General features: G+C 38.8%; 1 protein-coding gene across 2 annotated transcripts in view; it reads right to left on the minus strand.

The window, feature by feature from the left end:
• The window catches only part of LOC134350481 (echinoderm microtubule-associated protein-like 4), a 259,312-nt gene that overhangs the window by 49,011 nt on the left and 190,905 nt on the right, over nucleotides 1-19,396 (minus strand). For both annotated transcript variants that reach the window (XM_063055692.1, XM_063055693.1), the window contains 6 exons: nucleotides 18,960-19,095; nucleotides 16,189-16,340; nucleotides 14,818-14,943; nucleotides 13,616-13,747; nucleotides 10,542-10,609; nucleotides 202-290 (listed from right to left, as the gene is read on the minus strand). In XM_063055692.1, the coding sequence (XP_062911762.1) occupies nucleotides 202-290; nucleotides 10,542-10,609; nucleotides 13,616-13,747; nucleotides 14,818-14,943; nucleotides 16,189-16,340; nucleotides 18,960-19,095 (703 nt within the window). The remainder of the gene's footprint in view (nucleotides 1-201; nucleotides 291-10,541; nucleotides 10,610-13,615; nucleotides 13,748-14,817; nucleotides 14,944-16,188; nucleotides 16,341-18,959; nucleotides 19,096-19,396) is intronic.

Raw genomic sequence — 19,396 nt, forward strand, 5'->3', positions numbered from 1 at the left:
AAACCCTGGAAAAAAAAAGGGCTATAACTGGGGCCTTCTGACCAATATACAAACTGCAAAAGCAAAATGCTGGAGAAGTCAGCAATCTTTTAGGTCAAGACTGCATCAGGACTGGACTCATCACAAATTGCATTTGTCACAGTGTTTGCAGCAATGCACTTTTAATGATGTTCTACGATGAAGGGAATGAAAACAAGTTACCTGGAGAATACCGCATCACTGATAGTTGCTCATTTCCATCTGTGTGTATTGAAACTAGGTCTTTTGTCTCAGCGTCTAGAACAAACCACCTATCACACACAGACACACAAAAAAATAAACTGAGTTAAAAACTAAAGCTTTTACTCCAGGTAGATCACTTACAATCATCACATCTATATCAATGTTTTTTCAGTTTATTAAATGTCTAAAGCATTTCCTTATTAATGCAATTTTCCCCTAGATCTAGTGACACTGTGCTAAAGTTCATTAGCATTACATAGGTTTGGTCTAAAGGAGTAGAAAAATGTGTAACTTTAATTGTGAATATAAGTTGTTTTATGTATTCAATGCACATTTCAGTACAATGGCAAAAGTGCTTTATAATGACTGATTAACCAAACAGGATAGCTATGTGAAAGCCCATTTCTGACATGCTTTACTTTCTCAGTGCAATCAGTGAGATGGCCTGCATTAATGTCACAGATTTGACTGCTTTTCTTGGCTTTGATTGTGAAATTCACAATCTTTATTTGAAAAAGAAAGAATAAAAGCAGAGTCCGAAAACTGAATGCCTAGGAACATTTCCCAAGAGCTTGCAAGACTGCTCCGGGCAAACATCAAAACCACTAAACTGAGGTGAAAATTGAAGGCACTCCAACTCATAGGAGATGAAAGAGTATTTAGGCAGTTTACCCGGGCCTTGATCACTACTTTGAAAAATGCAGCATTAATAGTGAGTTGGTGTGACTCCACTTCTAAGCAGAGAAGTGAGAGTGGTGATACGGTTCCAGAAGTAGAGGTGGAAGAACATGTTAGTTGTAAGGGATTGAACACTTCAGATATTCATAAATAATCTTTTGCATGAGGGGTTGTGATTGTGAAATAATATATTGCCTAATCACTGTCACCAAGAAACAGCTTGAAACGATTGTGGAGAGATGACCCAAATAGTAGGGTTCTTGTTCGGACCAATACAAAAGAAAGAGCAAGTAAGCAATATTGTTTGGAGACTATTAGGAGCTAAGAGGAGCTAACAGTACAAGTGCTATTTCTAAAAGCAAGAGGAAGAAAGGCAGAGTAATAGTTAGGCACCTTGAAAACATCAAAAATTAAAAGCCACAAATGCGCAGTCTCTAAAGGAATAAATTAAAGGCATTCAACATGAAAGTGTTAGTGAAATGCAGCTGCAAAATATTCAGGACCCAGGAACTACAAGTACAATGGGAGAGAGGAGGAGTCATCTGAATGATGACACCATTTCAACTATAAGAGGGGTTACATTAGAAGAAAAGCAAGCAATGGTGAGCTTATGAGTAGAATTTTTTTTAAAAACTGAAAATGTTTCAAGTGTGTATAAGCCCCAAAATGCAGAGATTACACACACAAGCAACAAAGAAAATGTGGATTTAATAGGAGATTTTAATTTTTATAGAGATTGAAATAGGAAAACTATCCTATTGTAAAATGTTTTCAATCTTGTGCGCATTTAAGATTAATTTCTGCAACTCATCCCACAACTAATAATAACCATGTTAGATTTACTAATCAGTCTATTTCGAACAGAGCATACAATAACATCTTTTTAGCAAACACAATTGGCTGTGTATCAATAATTAATGCCAGTGGCTTTGAATGGGACCCTTCATTAAAACCAGCCTTCAGTGTCTTCCCAGATGTCATGTCAGAAATGGCAACGTTAGCTGATGAATGAACAACATTTCCATTCATAATTCCTCAGATAATGAAACAAACTGTGCCCAATTTAGCTCAACTTGGTTCAGCTTGGGATAATGTGGAAAATAACATCTGCACCACCCAATTTCATGCAATATTGCTAAATAGAAAGTTTAACCATTTTCCCTTGATGTTCAATGGCAGCATCATTGCTGAAACCTTCACCAATAACATCTCATGGAGAGGTAGGCTGGAGGTCACAACTGACTATAAGTTCAACTGCTCTGGTCAAATAAATAACGTAGCAACAAGAACAGATCAAAGATTGGGAAATACATAACAGGAGACTTGGTCTAACAATTGACACTACATCCATTGCCAAAAAAGGAGTAACACACTATTTCACAAATGATGACAGAGATCCACTGAGACAGATCATTAAAATGTTATGAACTAGAGTAGATGGTTGACCTCACCCATCACCACATGACCCTCTGCATCAAACACATCATTCTCCATAACTTCCACCATCTTCAACAGGATCCTACCACTACACACACCCTCCCACTCCCCTCTGTCCACAAGAATCACTATCTGCATGACTCCTTTGTCTACTTGTCATTCTCCACTGATCTCTCTCCTGGTACTTGACCCTGCAAGCAGGACAAGTGTCACACCTGCTCCTTTACCACCACTTAAAGGCCTCAAACAGAGCTTTCAGGCGAACTAACATTTCACCTGCAAGTCTGTCAGGGTCAGCTTCTGTATCAAGTGTTCGCGGTGCAGCCCCTTCTACATCTACATTTCCCGGTGGCCACCCATTATAATTCTACTTCCCATTCCCATTCTGACATGTCGGTTCATGACCTCCTCTACTGCCAAATGGGGCCATTCTCAAATTGGAGGAGCAATACCTCACAGACAAGACAAAATCTGCAGATGCTGGAAATCCAAGCAACACACACAAAGTACTGGAGGAGCTCAGCAGGCCAGGCAGCATCTATGGAAAAAAGTACAGTCGACATTTCAGGCTGAGACCCTTCGGCAGGACTCTTTTCGCAATACCTCACATTTTGTCTAGATCAGCGATTTCTCTATTCTCCAGTAATTCATCCCTTCCCCTCTCTCTATTTCCATTCCCCATCATAGCTCCCCTCTTATCTCTTCCCCCTCATCTTCCATTCACCTCCCTCTGATGCCCCTTCTACTTCCCTTTCTTTGGTTGCCCACTCTCATCTCCTATCAGATCTATTCTTCTTCCTTTCCCACCCATAACCTTCCAGCTTCTCACTTCATGCACCCTCCTTTCTCCTCAGCCGGTCTCACTTATCTGCCAGTCTGTACTCCTTCCCCTCCCCCCAGCTTCTTATTCTGGCATTTGCCCCCTTCCTTTCCAGTCTTGAGGAAGAATCTTCACGTGAAACATCGACTATTTATTCCATTTCTTAGATGCTGTCTGACTTTGAGTTCCTCCTGTATTTTGTGTGTGTTGCTCTGGGCTTTAAACTCTGCATGTTTAAAAGGACAAGTTAGTAATTACTGAATAGAAGCATAATAAACATTTCCTAAGCTTCAAATTAATATCCAACAACCATTCAATTTTTCTGACTTAGTTTTCTTCAACTGCTCCCTTCCAAGAAACCTTCTGAAATTTTACGAAAATAAATCAAGACACAGAATGAAGAGTGATTGAGTCCACAGATATCGCAAACATTCTAGCAATGTCTGGCAGGACATTAGTTATGTTAGGAATGCAATTCTTAAGAGTCCTTTCTGAAAGATCAAAGTAAAATATATTCTAAACAGACGACATCTGGACCAATAGATCTTTTATATTATAAACATTACAAATCAGAGCTGCATTAAGTCCTGTGAATGGTTTTTTCTTACTGTATCATGCACAAGGTAAAGTACTAAATCACAGTGAATTTGGTGTAAAGTGCTCAGAGAAGATATGAAAGTGTCAGCATTTATTTTTTAATCCAAGAGCAAGATATTGCAGATTTTGGAAAATTGAAATAAGACCAGAAATATTCTGCCTACTAGGCAGCAGTTTTGGAAAGAGAAAGGCCAGTGACATTTCACAGAGACTATCACTTCCAGGTGCTGCACAACTTGTTGATTATCTCCAGTATTCCCTGCTTCAGTTAACACTGTCAAAAAGTATCATTTATTATCAGAGCACATAGGTCACCACATACAAACCTAGGATTCTTTAACAGTTTTTTCTTACTTCGTTTGTATGACCTGCAATTTTGCAGTGTGAACTGAAGTCTTGGAGGTGCAGGGCGGTTGTGATGTGGCGAGTATGGGCCGAATTGAGGAACTGAAGTCTTGAAGGTGCAGGGCGGTTGTGATGTGGCGAGTATGGGCCGAATTGAGGCGGCAAGGCCTAGGTCTGAGTGCAGGGAATGAGCGAGTGTTTGATCCCTGTTGGAGCGGATTGTGAGGTGATCAATGAGGCAGAAGCAAGGCAAGGTGAGTGGAGTCAAGGCGTTAGGACCCAAGATTGAGGTAAGACACGAGGTTTGACTTATTTAAGCACTGGGCTGAATTGGAAAGGTCAGGTATGGACCGAATTGAAGCAGCAGGGCCCAGGCTCGAGAGCGTATCAAAATGGTGGGGCCCAGGTCCGAGAGTAAGGAGCGATCTGAGGTTTGGATGATTTAAGCACTAGGCCAGATTGAAAAGGCTCAGCTCGCTACGAGGTTTACACTTCTCTGCACTGAACAGAGGCTGTGGCTGCAACTAATGGGCTCCTGAAGTGATAAATGGTTTTGTGGCTCTGGACTCACTTTTGTGAACTTCAGTTCTGAATGTTATTTGCTTACTTTTATTGTTTGTATGACTTGCTTTTTTTCCTCTGCACAATGGGTGTTTGACAGTCTTCTTTTTCTTATGGGTTTTATCAGGTTTCTTTGTTTTGTGGCTGCCTGAAAGGAGACCAATCTCAAGGGTGTTTTTAGTATATATACTGGGATAATAAATGTACTTTGAACCTCAACTCGTCACCATAAGAGGTGCTTCAAATGATAAATTCCCATATATCAAGTGATTTATTGAAATATTTCTAAATTAGTAGTTTGTTTAAAGGTTCAGTTTGTCTAATAGATTTCAACCACCTATACAAAACCTTCACTGTCTAAAGAGTTTTGAAAATGTAATTTTGTTTTGCACTAAGAACTCAAAAAATTCGGAAAAAATCTTTATGAGAGTACAGAGGAGATTTACTAGAATGTTGCCTGGGTTTCATCTCCTAAGCTACAGAGAAAGGTTGAACAAGTTGGGTCTTTATTGTAGAAATTTATTGGGGAGTGTAGAAGGTTGAGGGGGGACTTGATAGAGGTATTTTTGAGGTTTTTTTGTATTGCTGTATTTACGCTCTATTCTTGGTTGGTGCGGCTGTAACGGAACCAAAGTTCCCTCGGGATTAATAAAGTATATCTATCTATCTATTTAAAATAATGAGGGGAATAGATAGAGTTGACGTGGATAGGCTTTTTCCATTGAGGGTGGGGGAGATTCAAACAAGAGGACATGAGTTGAGAGTTAAAGGGCAAAAGTTTAGGGGTAATATGAGGGGGAACTTCTTTACTCAGAGAGTGGTAGCTGTGTGGAACGAGCTTCCAGCAGAATTGGTGGAGGCAAGTTCGATGTTGTCATTTAAAGTTAAATTGGATAGATATATGGACAGGAAAGGAATGGAGGGTTATGGGCTGAGTGCAGGTCGGTGAGACTAGGTGAGAGTAAGAGTTCAGCATGGACTAGAAGGGCCGAGACAGCCTGTTTCTGTGCTGTAATTGTTATATAGGTATATGTTATATATGTTATATGGTTATTCAATAAACTGATTGTTAATTATGCTGATATCATTTAATCTATAGTCAAGATCATAAATGCCAAATCTGAAAATCCATAAATAAGTTGTATTAATGTGCTTGAAGCACCCTGTAACTTCCTGACCGCCAAAACAAAAAAAAAATAGAATTCCTATTTGCCAATATTTTATTTACCCAATCAGATGCAGGAACATTGTTCCCGACGTTGGGGAAGTCCAGAATGATGCAGGAAGATTGTTCCCGATGTTGGGGAAGTCCAGAACGAGGGATCACAGTTTAAGGATAAAGGGGAAGCCTTTTAGGACCAAGATGGGGAAAAACTTCTTCACACAGAGAGTGGTGAATCTGTGGAATTCTCTGCCACAGGAAACAGTTGAGGCCAGTTCACTGGCTATATTTAAGAGGGAGTTAGATATGGCCCTTGTGGCTAAAGGGATTAGGGGGTATGGAGAGAAGGCACGTACAGGGTTCTGAGTTGGATGATCAGCCATGATCATACTGAACGGCGGTGCAGGCTCGAAGGACTGAATGGCCTACTCCTGCACCTATTTTCTATGTTTCTATGTTTTCTATGTTTAACATTATCCTAGCAGTTATCCTTGTGAAACAACTGACCTATCTTTCCTCTTCTGGTGGAATAGTACAAGTAAAAAACTAAGAACATTTAATTTCCTAAGTACTGAAAGACGAGAGTACTAATGATAAAGTGAAAATTTGTTCTTTTGTCAAAAAGCTTTCAAATCCATCAGCTTCATCCATTCTACCATTCGCCTATGCACTAGGGGCAATTGTCAGTAGCTGTGGGAGGGAACTGGAGCACCCGGGTTGAAATCTACAAGATCATCAGGAGAATATGCAAACTCCAGAAAGTCAGAATCCAAGATCAGGACTGAATCTGAGACTCTGGCACTTTGAGGCAGTGGCTGTCCATTAAGGCCATTTATACCGCATTTACCAACATCACCTCTTTCCAATTATCAGCACTTAAAAACACCTATCTAATGACTCTTACACCGATGAACTACTCAATATTGCTTAGTTTGGGTTCTATAAGAATTACTCTGCTTTGTTTTAGCCCAGTTTTCACCCATTAAGATCCAAAGGGAATCAAAACAAAAACTCTCTGGTGGTTAAAACTGTATCTAAAGATATATGTTTATAATGTTTTGAATGTGGCAGGGAAGATTGAAAAGTGGGTTGACACACAGGTATATACTGTCTTGGTCTTCATAAATGAAAATACAAAATACAAGAGCAAGGAAGTCATTTTGGACTTTAGTTGAATACTGATTTGGCCATGAGTAGAGTACTGTGTCTAATTATGAGAACTATACTTAGTTCCTATGAGTTCCTAAGTACAGCACTTTTGTTCCAACAAACAATGACCTCCCTCCATTTTAGAAATGGCAATATTAATGATGATTTTATAATGTTCAGTTCCATCTATAACTCGTCAGATAACAAAACAATTACAGCATGACAAAGAATATTCAGCTTTGGGTTGATGTGCCAAGTGAATGCTCTCTGACAATACATTCTAGCCATTACCCCTCCACAGTCAATCGTATCATCATTTCTGAGTGCTTTACTTTCAACAAATTGAGGTAGCAGTGGGGAACCTGCAGAGAGGGTTTGTCCATTAATCAGAAAGCCACTCAACGTAGGATGTTCTGTCCAAGTGACTCACTGACATTCACTATTCCTTATTTTAAACATTCTTCCTTTCTACCACTACTGCATTATGGTTGCTATGGATAACACCTGCACTTACTTGCTGATTCAAATATATGACCTCTACGATCTAGAAGAGCAATTGCTGCAAATAAACATCACACTCTCTAGGTTCCACTCCAATTCATAAATCATACTGTACATCTTGAAATGAGATCACAATTCCCCCATTCATTTTCAGTAAAATCTTGAACTCTTTGCCTTATTGCATTGAAGAAATACCTTGACTAGATGCTATAAATGACATTCACATCCAATTAATGATTAAAAAAAAAATACCTCTCTAATATGTTTAGTATACAAAGGAACTCCAACAAGGGATAGAATAATTGTCTAAGTTCAAATGATTCAATTTAATATCAGAGAATATATACAGTAGACAACCTGAAATTCTTACTCTTCACAGACATATATGAAAGAAGAAACCCACAAAAAAAGTATGATAGAAACATCAGAGCCCCAAGACCCCTTCCTCCCTCCCACAGAAGCAGCAGAAGCATCAACCGTCCCCCTACTCGCATCAGCGGAAATATAAACACACCCCACCATGCAAACAATAGCAACCACCCCTACCCCCCCAAGTAGACCTTGATCTAGAGTCCATCAAAACCTACATAAACCAACACTTCGGTGTCTCAGACAGGCTCTCTCTCACCAGCTCCAACAAATTCTCTAAGTACACATCTAACTCAGCATTATCCAAGGCAAACGATTCCATTTCAATATCCTGTCTTTCAACAGTCTTTCATTGACTGATTTCATCATTGCAACAATATTTACATTATCTACAGAAAGCACAATAGAAACTACCCATGTTTTTCTTCACCACATTATCCAAACCAATGACATTTTATATCTATTGGGACAAAAGCATGATTTTGGGAAACAGTAGCACCTGCAAGTTCCCCTCAAATTATACACAACACTGGTTTGAAAATACAGAGTCATTCATTAATTGCAACTGAGAAAAAGTCTCAGAATTTCACAATTAAAGAACAACAAGAGTATAACACACACACACACACGAGATTCTGCAGATACTGGAAGCGCCAAGTAACACATAAAAATGCTGGGGGAACTGGGGTCAGGAAGAAATGTTGATGTTTTGGGCTGAGACCCTTCATCAGAACTGGAAAGGAAGGGGGAAGGAGAAGAAGGCAGAATAAGGAGAGAGGAGGGGAAGCTAGGCAGATGGGGGAGGTTGGATGAAGTGAGAAGCAGGGAGAGGTGGGGGTGATGACAGATGGAAAATGTAAAGGGCTAAAGAGGAATCTGATAGAAGAGGAGAATGGACCATGGAAGGAAGGGTAATGAGGAATGGCACCACTGGGAGGTAACAAACAGGTAAATAGAACAGAAGAGTAAGGTGGTAGCCAGAGCGGGGAATGAAAGAAGAGGGAAGAGAGAAGAGGAAAAACTACCAGAAGTTAGAGAAGTCAATGCTCATGCCATCACTTTGGAGGTTACCCATACGGAATAAAAGGTGTTGTTCCTCCAACCCGAAAGTGGTCTTATCACGGCAATTCGTATGATGAACCAATGTGTTAGAATGGGAATGGGAATGGTTGGCCACTGGGAAGTCCAGCTTGTTGTGGATGGAGCAAAGGTGTTCATCAAAGCAGTCCCCCAATCTATGTTGGGTCTCACTGATGTAGAGGAAGTTGCATCAGGAGCACTGGATACAGTAGATAACCCTGACAGACTTGCAGGTGAAATATTGCCTCACCTGGAAGGAATGTTTGGGACTCTGAATGGAGGAGGGGAACAGGGTGAATGGGCAGGTGTAGCACTTCTTCCACTTGCAAGGATAAGTGCTAGGAGAGATTGGGGGGGCGGGGGGGAGAGTATGAATGGACAATGGAATCATGGAGAGAGTGACCACTACGGAAAGTGGAGACAGGGAGCAAGGTAAAGATGTGCTTGGTGATAGGGTCCCATTGAAGATGGCGGAAGTTGCGATGAATGATGTACTGTAAGAGGACTTTTACCCCATGGACTGTAACTTTTCAGGAAAGCAGTTCACTATCATCCTCTCAATGGCATAAGGGATAAATAATAAAACTCTCTTTGGATAATAATATGAGTGAAGCACTAAATGCTTTCAGAAGATAGGATAGTAGATGCTTTGAATTTTAAGCTCTACAGTTTCACAAGGGTACTGCTTCATGAGTTTTGGTAAAATAGTAACACTTCTGATATAAATCATTCAGCCTGTTAAATCTATACCAACATTTGCTAAGTGCAATCATTGAGAGAGTGACCACCACGGAAAGCAGAGACAGCAATCCAGCAAGTCCCACTCCCCCACCCTCCTCTGACAGTCTTGAAAACTCAGACACTTCTTCAGCTCCCTTTAGAAGGTTATAATTGAATTTACCTCCTCAATTATCCCTGAAAGTGCACTCCATCCACAATCACTTGCTTTAAATATCCTGATTCCTTTATCAAAAAGTGCTCAACCTATGTCTTCTAAAGGAATAGAAAGTATTTGCTAATCGGAACAATATCCCTCTATTCTGCTTATTTATCTATCTCTGTCAAATCTCCTCACAACCTCCACAGTCCCAAGGAGAACAATCACAGGTTCTCCAGTTTGTCCATATAATTAAGGTCTTGAATAATGAAGGTCCATAACTAAGGTGATCCTTGAGTCATTTCACTGACACCAAGCCACATGAGGAGAACTTTGGCCAATCAACAAAAGCTTACCAAAGAGATTACGACTTTACAGAATATCATAAAGCAGGAAGAGGCTGAAATTTAAGTTGAGAGTAGAGTTGATAAGCTGGTGAGTTGCAGGGAAATAATGGGAGAATGAGATTGTACTAAGGGGTAAATAGGCATATGGATCAAATGGCCTCCTTCTATGCCATTAGAAATACCACAATAACTACTAGAAGTGAGGATTTTAAAGCTTAGAATAGATGAAAACATAGCTGACATCACTAGACTGATTAAAGTAAAGAAGGCACAATGAAGCAATAATTTAAGATATGCAGATAGTTTTAGTGTAAGAAAATATATTACACTACCTCAAACATGTACAAACTCTTTTAGATGAAGACCCAAAAGGTCCATGCAAAGATTTGGACTTACCTGCCTGAATGAGTCCCAATGGCAACCACAACACCGCTGGGATGGAATTCAGCACAATGACCTGGTTCCTAAAGAGAGATAACTTAATTTACATTTGGAAATTTAAATATATATATACCCCTTCAATTACTGAAGCTTCCAAATGATCCAACATCTGCCACAACAACAAAAAAAGTCCAGTAAAGGACTTGCCCATCTTCAAGTCACACACAATCTTAACTGCATGTAGTACTGCTCCTTGGTCATCAGCAACATAAAATGGTTGAATTCTTATCCTACCACAATCAGAATAAGAATATGAACAGTGGCACAGAAAGATACACTCTGCCATTCATTTAATCCAATTTACATCGGTGGTGCGCAAATGGAACAGGTCAAAAGCTTTAAGTTCCGTGGATCAATATCACAAATGACCTGACTTAGTTCAACCAAGCAGAATCCACTGCCAAGAAGGCCCACCAGCGCCTTTACTTCCTAAGAAAGCTAAAGAAATTTGGCCTGACCCCTTTTATAGATGCACCGTAGAAAGCATTCTTCTAGGGTGCATCACAACCTGGTATGGAAGTTGTCCTGTCCAAGACCGGAAGAAGCTGCAGAAGATCGTGAACATGGCGCAGCACATCACACAAACCAATCTTCCGTTCTTGGACTCACTTTACATCGCACGCTGTTGAAGCAGTACTGCCAGGATAGTCAAGGACATGACCCACCCAGCCAACACACTTTTCGTCCCTCTTCCCTCCGGGAGAAGGCTCAGGCGCTTGAAGACTCGTACAACCAGATTTGGAAACAGCTTCTTTCCAACTGTGATAAGACTGCTGAACGGATCCTGACCCTGATCTGGGTCGTATCCTCCAAATATCCGGATCTGCCTCTCGGTTTTTTTGCACTACCTTACTTTCCATTTTTCTATTTTCTATTTATGATTTATAATTAAAATTTTTAATATTTACTATTGATTTGTAATCCAGGGAGCAGGAAGCACAGAATCAAATATTGCTGTGATGATTGTACATTCTAGTATCAATTGTTTGGCGACAATAAAGTATAAAGTATAATCCCAGCGGATCAAGTGTGGGCACAACAGCATTTTCTGGCTTCCAATACTGTTTAAGATATTCCACCATCAACTTCATTAGAACAAGCCGAAAAGTAAACAAAGTGTTGCTATGCTGGCATGCCAAATCAACACCTATTTTTGCCAACACATAAATAAATCACGGTGAATTGTTTGCACCAGAACCATTTGCAAAGAAATCATTTATTCTTCTAACATTTTGACTTTAAAAAAAACTGAAATCATGCATCCTTAGAAGCCAGTGAGGCATTACAATTAACCATTAAACTCACAGTTCAGATCCATTTGTGATGGAGAATAGGGCAAGGCAAAAACAGGGCATTAGTGAAGACAAAGGGAGAAAGGTTGAATATCAACACAGAACAGGAAGAGAGGGGGAGGAAAATAAAATGGGGAAGGAGGAGGGCATGAAGTCAAGAAAGGTTCTTGGGTTTTGATGGTAGGTAATTTTTCCATCTGGGATACTGGGGACAGTGCAGAATGGGCAGCCATGCTATACTTGCTGCATAATTACAATATCTATAGTTGAAGCCTTTTTTAAAGCAAGATAAGATCAAGTAAGGAGTACACTTAGCAACAGTCCAGTATCATTCCGCAGATCTCTTTCAGCTTCTTTCTTAACCATTTTGACTCCCCACACCAAATACAATTCCTACTTTATCACCTAATATGTATTAACATTCAGTATATAATTTATTTTATATGCTACAGCTCCGAAAAAAATTGTATAAGCCACACTAAATCTGATCAGATAGCAATTGGTACTTCCTATTTATCATCATTAATGATAAATACATTTCGAGAGAACAGAAACATAGTGCTGACTCTTCAAATGTCAAATGCCATGTCTTCAAACCTTTAAGCAGATTGATCAGGCAAGATGTTAAATTTCTGAAAGCACTTTAGGCGATGCTGACATAACAAAGTTATGTTGTTATATTGCCAGTATTGATCTTAGACTGAACAGTCTGCATTTATAAAGATTTATTTTTAAAATAACCATCTTCTGTTGAATGTTTTGCTTTTGCCAGTCTTATTCCTTTTGCACTTATCCAGAAAATTGAACCTTCCACTCTTATAAACTATTATTTTGAAATGTTCTAGGGTCAGAATCAGGTTTATTATCTCCGACACGTGATTTGTTAACTTAATAGCAGCAGTTCAATGCAATACATAATATAGTAGAAAAAAGTAATAATAAATAAGTAAATCTTATTCAGCATACTTTATACATATATTGAATAGATTAAACATCGTGCAATAAACAGAAATATTACATATTTTTTTAAAAGTGAGGTAGTGTTCACGGCTTTAATGTCTATTTAGGAATCCGATGGCAGAGGGGAAGAGGCTGTTCCTGAATTGCTGAATGTGTGCCTTCAGGCTTCTGTACCTCCTACCTGATGGCAAAGTGAGAAAAGGACATGCCCTGGGTGCCGGAGGTCCTTAATAATGGATGCTGCCTTTCTGAGACACTGCTCCTTGAAAATGTCCTGGGTACTTTTTAGGCTAGTACCCAAGATGGAGCTGACTAAATTTACAACCCTCTGCAGCTTCTTTCGGTCCTGTGCAGTAGCCTCCCGCCCCCCATACCAGACAGTGATGCAGCCTGTCAGAATGCTCTCTATAGTACATCTATAGAAGTTTTTGAGTGTATTTGTTGACATACCAAATCTCTTCAAATTCCTAATAAAGTTTTGTCAATTCACCCAAATCTTGCTTTTAAGCTATCACTTCCCAAAGAAAACATTCAACATTTGTGGCAAAACATTCTGCCTTTTGCAATAATGATTCTTGGAATCATCTTAAGCAGTGTTACCCAGAGCCATTCAGTGACTGGTGCTGAAAAAAATGAAGAACTTTTAGAGGGTTCTGGCTTGGAAGAAAACACACTCCTGTACATTTAAAATAATGGACATATAATTGTCTGAAAAATAAAAAAAAGTATATGTAATCTTCTCTTTTAACAAAAATTAAAAAGTGCTTAAGTATTTACATCCAAGATTTTGCTCCATTCAAGGGTGTGGTCCACAGAGTTCCACAAGCAGACTTGTCGATCCTGGGCACAAGTCAGGAAAAGGTCCTTGAAAGGATGTGTTGCTAGACCCCAGAGCTCATCTGTATGACCCTACAACAATCAATAATACAAGCTTTAGAAAAAATTGAACCAACTAAAATAATCAAAATTTAACTTTTAAATATACAGAAGGTAAAAACAACATCCACATAGTGAACATCATGCACATATATATAGGCATCCGTTAGTCTCGCAGACCATGGATTTGTGCCTTGGAAGGTTTCCAGGTCGCAGGCCTGGGCAAGGTTGTATGGAAGACTGGCAGTTGCCCATGTTGCAAGTCTCCCCTCTCCACGCCACCGATGTCTTCCAAGGGAAGGGCAAGGGCTGATACAGCTTGGCACCGGTGTCATCGCAGAGCAATGTGTGGTTAAGTGCTTTGCTCAAGGACACAACATGCTGCCTCAGCTGAGACTTGAACTAGCAACCTTCAGATCACTAGACCAATGCCTTAACCACTTGGCCGCGCGCCAACCATGCAGATAGGTATTACTTAAAATACTTCCTATTTCAGAGAAAATAACACAGAAAATGAGTTTTATTTCTATTTTGAATAATGAGCATCATAAGGTATCAGGGATAAAACTCAATTGTGAAGAATTTTGCAACAAAAAATGTAGTTAATACATTTAATTTTAAAATCTTAATTGCTTCAATTTTTCAAACTTTATTACAGGTGTTAGAAATACAAGATGTTGAAAAAAATGTATTTTTAATTATTTTATTATTTTATTCTTAACCATGCAAAAGATATGTTTATATAAAATTTTTCCAGATATTACATTGTGACGACAATCATGATTTAATATAGATGTAAAAGAATATTAGGACCATGGCATTAACAAGATACACAAATAAAATTCAAAAATATAATAATCAACGGAAGTCAATCTAATAATTTTTCTGCTTTTTTAAACAATTATGCATTAAATATAGAGAACAATATTGTTATTACACACCAAATAAAAGCTGTAGGTTCAAAAATTTCCAGATTTTAAAAAATTTTCTGAGGAATAAAAATATTTGGCAATCAGCCTGTTCCAGAAAATTTGACGTTTCTCATTGTAAACAAGTAGTTTGCTACCTAAATGAAGCCATCTAAAGGTGAATGTGTTACACACCTGTACTTCTACCTGGAACCCATCATTGAAGGTTCCTCTTAAAATGAAGTTGCGTGAGGTACCAATTAGAAATTGGTCACCTTTTCCCTCTGCGACAGCTCGAATGGCTCCAAACTGATCAGGAACCTAACCCACACAAGCAGATGTAAAAAAAAAATACAAGTGTTATACTGTCACTCAATGTTAAACAAAAACAGTAAAATTTTGAATAACACATAAAGAAATTCTCACACTACTGAAAAACATATATATTCAATGTCAGGATTTCTAATAGACAAAAACTCAATACATCAATGTTATGCTATTTCATACTTCCCAATTCTCCATGGGAAAATTGGCTGAAATTACATCTACATGTATCAATGAAACATTACGTTCTAACTCCAGAGGCAATGTGTGTAAAATAAAACTTTTCATTGGTGAAGATGTTTTTACTGTTTGCCCGAGTGACTTCGATTTGGTACTTATGACCTAGTAAACTACTGCAAATTATCTAGTGGTATCACTTCCAGAAAGATAGTTCCTGGAGAATTCTTGGATATCAATGAAGGCATCATGACAGCACGTCAATGATGAAATAGCTGAACACTTTAAGGCAGTGATTGCCCCTTAAAACTTTTTGCCTTCATAAGTCTTTGAACAGAAGTTGCAGAGTTCGGAAGCATTGTTGAAGTAGGTTGGCACTGTCATCAACTACAGAAGTGTGGCTTAAAGAAACTTCTTTCGGCAATGGCATTCTCAATAATTCCTCAAGTATTCAGCAATATCATCAAATGAATACATATTCTACCCCCTTATAAATCTCATGGTTGCAAATACTTTATTAGCAAATCAGCTAATCTGTTCTATTACCTTTATAGGTTTGTTAACACTCCCCGGTTTCTGTATTCTTATAATTGACTTAAGCCTCTTCCTTACTTTCCTCATACATATTACTTTTCAGATTTTGAAATTCATAGTGCTTACGATTCCACTTTTCATTTGAAGGACATAGAACTAGAGTAAGGGGAAAGAAATTTTAGGGGGATATGAGAAGGATCATCTTCACCCAAGAACTGGATTGAACTGCCTGAGAAAGTGGTTGAAGTTGGACCACTGGCATCATTTAAGAAGTGACTAGATGAATACTTAAATTGCTTAGGCATAGAAAGCTAATTGCCAGGAAATATGACTTATATGGAGAGATACCCACTCATCAGCATTGATGATTTGGGCCAAATGGTCTGCACAACTCCATGACTCTAATGTATTTGAGTACCCATCCAATTAAAAAACTTGCAAATATTTGCCAGCAATCAATGTAGCCTACTAAATTATTTTAAAAACCATATAATTGAAGACTATTCCCATAAAATACAACAATAAGCTTACCTCAATTTCCCTTTCTGCAATGAGGTCATGATCCCACAGGATGATTTTGCGATCTTTCCCACCCCCTGTTAGCAGCATTCCATTTCTCATTTGGCAGAGAGTAAATACACTCCCATCGTGTGCTTTAATTTGCCTGCTGATCTGATACACCCCTAAACAATGATAAGTTTATTTGTATCATAAGGATAGAGAACAATAAAATCTGTCAAACCCATTGATGTTTCATTTATTTACCTGCATCCTTAAAAAAAAACCTAATACACAATCTTAAACTTGCACCAGCTAGATTATTTTGTAACAGGAGTTCCCAACCTGGGGAAAATGGCATAAAAAAAGGTTGGGAACCCCTGCTTTAGAGGAATCAAGAACCAAGACCAGCCCAAGGAGGTGACTGGCATAAGTCCCTGAACAGCACTGAGTGTTGCAGCAGGTAGAGAACAGTGAGGCCATTCTGTCTTTCAAATGGCTCTTTACAAGAACAATCCAGTTAATCCTTTGACATCACACTCATACCTTCCTTATACCCTTGTCATTTCTTCCCCTCCTTTCTTTCCTTTATTTAATTTTCTTTTTAAGTTCCAGTCATGCATCCATATCCTCTAACTTTATTTGATGCCTGAACCTAACTACTATACTCTTTACAACAGGAATTCTGCAGATGCTGGAAATTCAAGCAACATACATCAAAGTTGCTGGTGAACGCAGCAGGCCAGGCAGCATCTATAGGAAGAAGCGCAGTCGACGTTTCAGGCCGAGACCCTTCGTCAGGACTTGACGAAGGGTCTCGGCCTGAAACGTCGACTGCGCTTCTTCCTATAGATGCTGCCTGGCCTGCTGCGTTCACCAGCAACTTTGATGTATGTTACTATACTCTTTACACACAAAAATAGCTTAAGTTTGCTTCTGGTTCTTTGCTATCATAAGACTGTAAGAACATAAGACATAGGAGCAGAATTAGGCCATTCAGCCCATTGGGTCTACTCTGCCATTCCATCATGGCTGATCCTGGATCCCACTCAACCCTATACATCTGCCTTCTCGTCATATCCTTTGATGTCCTGACCGATCAGGAAACTATCAACTTGCACTTTAAATACACCCATGGACTTGGCCTCCACCGCAGTCTGTGGCAGAGCATTCAACAGATTCACTACTCTCTGGCTAAAAAAATTCCTTCTTACCTCCGTTCTATAGGGTTACCCCTCAATTTTGAGGTTGTGCCCTCTAGTTCTGGACACCCCACCACAGGAAACATCCTCTCCACATCCACCCTATCTAGTCCTTGCAACATTCAATAGGCAATTCTTCTAAATTCCAGTGAGTACAGGCCCAAAGCTGCCAAATGCTCCTCATATGTTAACCCCTTCATTTCCAGAATCATCCTCCTGAACCTCCTCTGGACTCTCTCCAATGACAACAATCCTTTCTGAGAAATGGGGCCCAAAACTGTTGACAATACTCCAAGAGTGGTCTGACTAGTGTATTATAAAGCCTCAGCATTACCTCGTTGCTTTTATATTCTATTCCCCCTGAAATAAATGCAAACACTGCATTTGCTTTCTTTACCCAGACTCAACCTGTAAATTAACCTTTAAGTCCCTCTGCACCTTAAAAGTTACTTACAATTTCTCTCTTAAATACTCTTCCCAAAAACTTTGTTGCTTCCCAAGGTGTCATGCCCAGATCAAGCACAATGCTGCTGCTGGGACCAAACTAGTATTTTATACAGTTTTACTATAACTTCCTGACTCTCATACCTCATGCACTCATTTATAAAACCCAGAATTTCAGATGTTTTATTAAGTGCTTTTTAAAGTTTCAGTTACTTTGAAACATTTCAAGATCTAAAGTTTTGAACATAAATTAAATGGTACAATCTTAAAACTCGAAATTGTTTTTTTTCAAACACCTATCTTTTTACTTTTCAATTATCATTCAGCACATACTGCTTCACCTCATTGTTTCTACCAACATGCAGTATTTTTCTTGCATTGAGTTTCATCTGCCATATAGTCCCCCAGCCAGAGCACAATATCTTCCCCACAGTTTGCTAAATTTCCAAGCTTTGTGTTTGATGTAAATTTCAGAAGCCTGCCCTGCAACCCCTAATCATCTTTTTCCCCCAAATCTAACATTGTTCTTTATACCAAACCTTGAGAAACCACAACTCTGTTTTCTGCCTCATTGTTAATTGTGTCCCTTCATGCTATCTGTCATTTTATTCCATGGGTTTTCATGTTCCTAACTAACCAAACCTATTAAATGTTACAATGTCAACGTCATATTCAATGGTCATATACTATTGGAATTCTGGATTTTTATTACACTTTACATTAACTGAATCTTTTTTTTTAAACTGACTTCCACCCATTTAACAGGCCATTTTTATGTAGCTATTCTGCAATGGCTTATCAAAACCTAGCTAATAAAACTTATTTAGTTAAATAAACTACTACCTTAATAATAGACAAAAATCTAAATGCAGATATTTTAAAAAATTAAAATGTTGCAAATACTCAGCAGGCTATGCACAGAATCAAAGTTTCAATTCATGACTCTTACTCAGATTGACCCGCAATATTAACCATTTCTCTCTCAACAGTTGCCGGCTGACCGGTTGACTATTTCCATCACTTCCTATTTTTTTTTGCAGATCTCAGTTTCACTTTTATTTGAATGATCAAGTTATAGATTGCACCTCTTTCATTAAAAGTATTTTGCTTTCTGCCAATACCAATTTAAATTTGAGATTTAGTAACAACTGCAATTACCTTTGGGTCCTTTTCCCTGTGCAGATTCCACAGTAGTTCGATTCCAAATTAGCATTATTCCTCCAGAATCTCCAGTTAGCACATCACCATTCTCCAAAAATGCTAAGCACTGTACAAATTTTGGTTTTTCATATTTCTGAAAGATAAAAACACTGAGTTTTAAATACTGAACCTAACGTGCGCTGTTGTATATATTATGTAAATTGGGTTTTGCTTTGGTTGTTTGATGCTGCATTCCCTGTCTGTTCATGTGTCAGTCTAAATGCCTCAAACATAATTTTTGTATTTGCATCTAACACCTCCTCTGGCAGCATATTCCAGGCATTCCCTCTATTTGCCTTGCAACTTTCCTTTAAACTTTCCCTTCCCTCACCTTAAACCCTATGCTTTCTTGTACTTGACATTTCTATCCTAAGAAAATCATTTACCCTGTCTAT

Source organism: Mobula hypostoma, chromosome 8 (assembly GCF_963921235.1).
Source record: "Mobula hypostoma chromosome 8, sMobHyp1.1, whole genome shotgun sequence".
Taxonomy (NCBI): Eukaryota; Metazoa; Chordata; class Chondrichthyes; order Myliobatiformes; family Myliobatidae; genus Mobula; species Mobula hypostoma.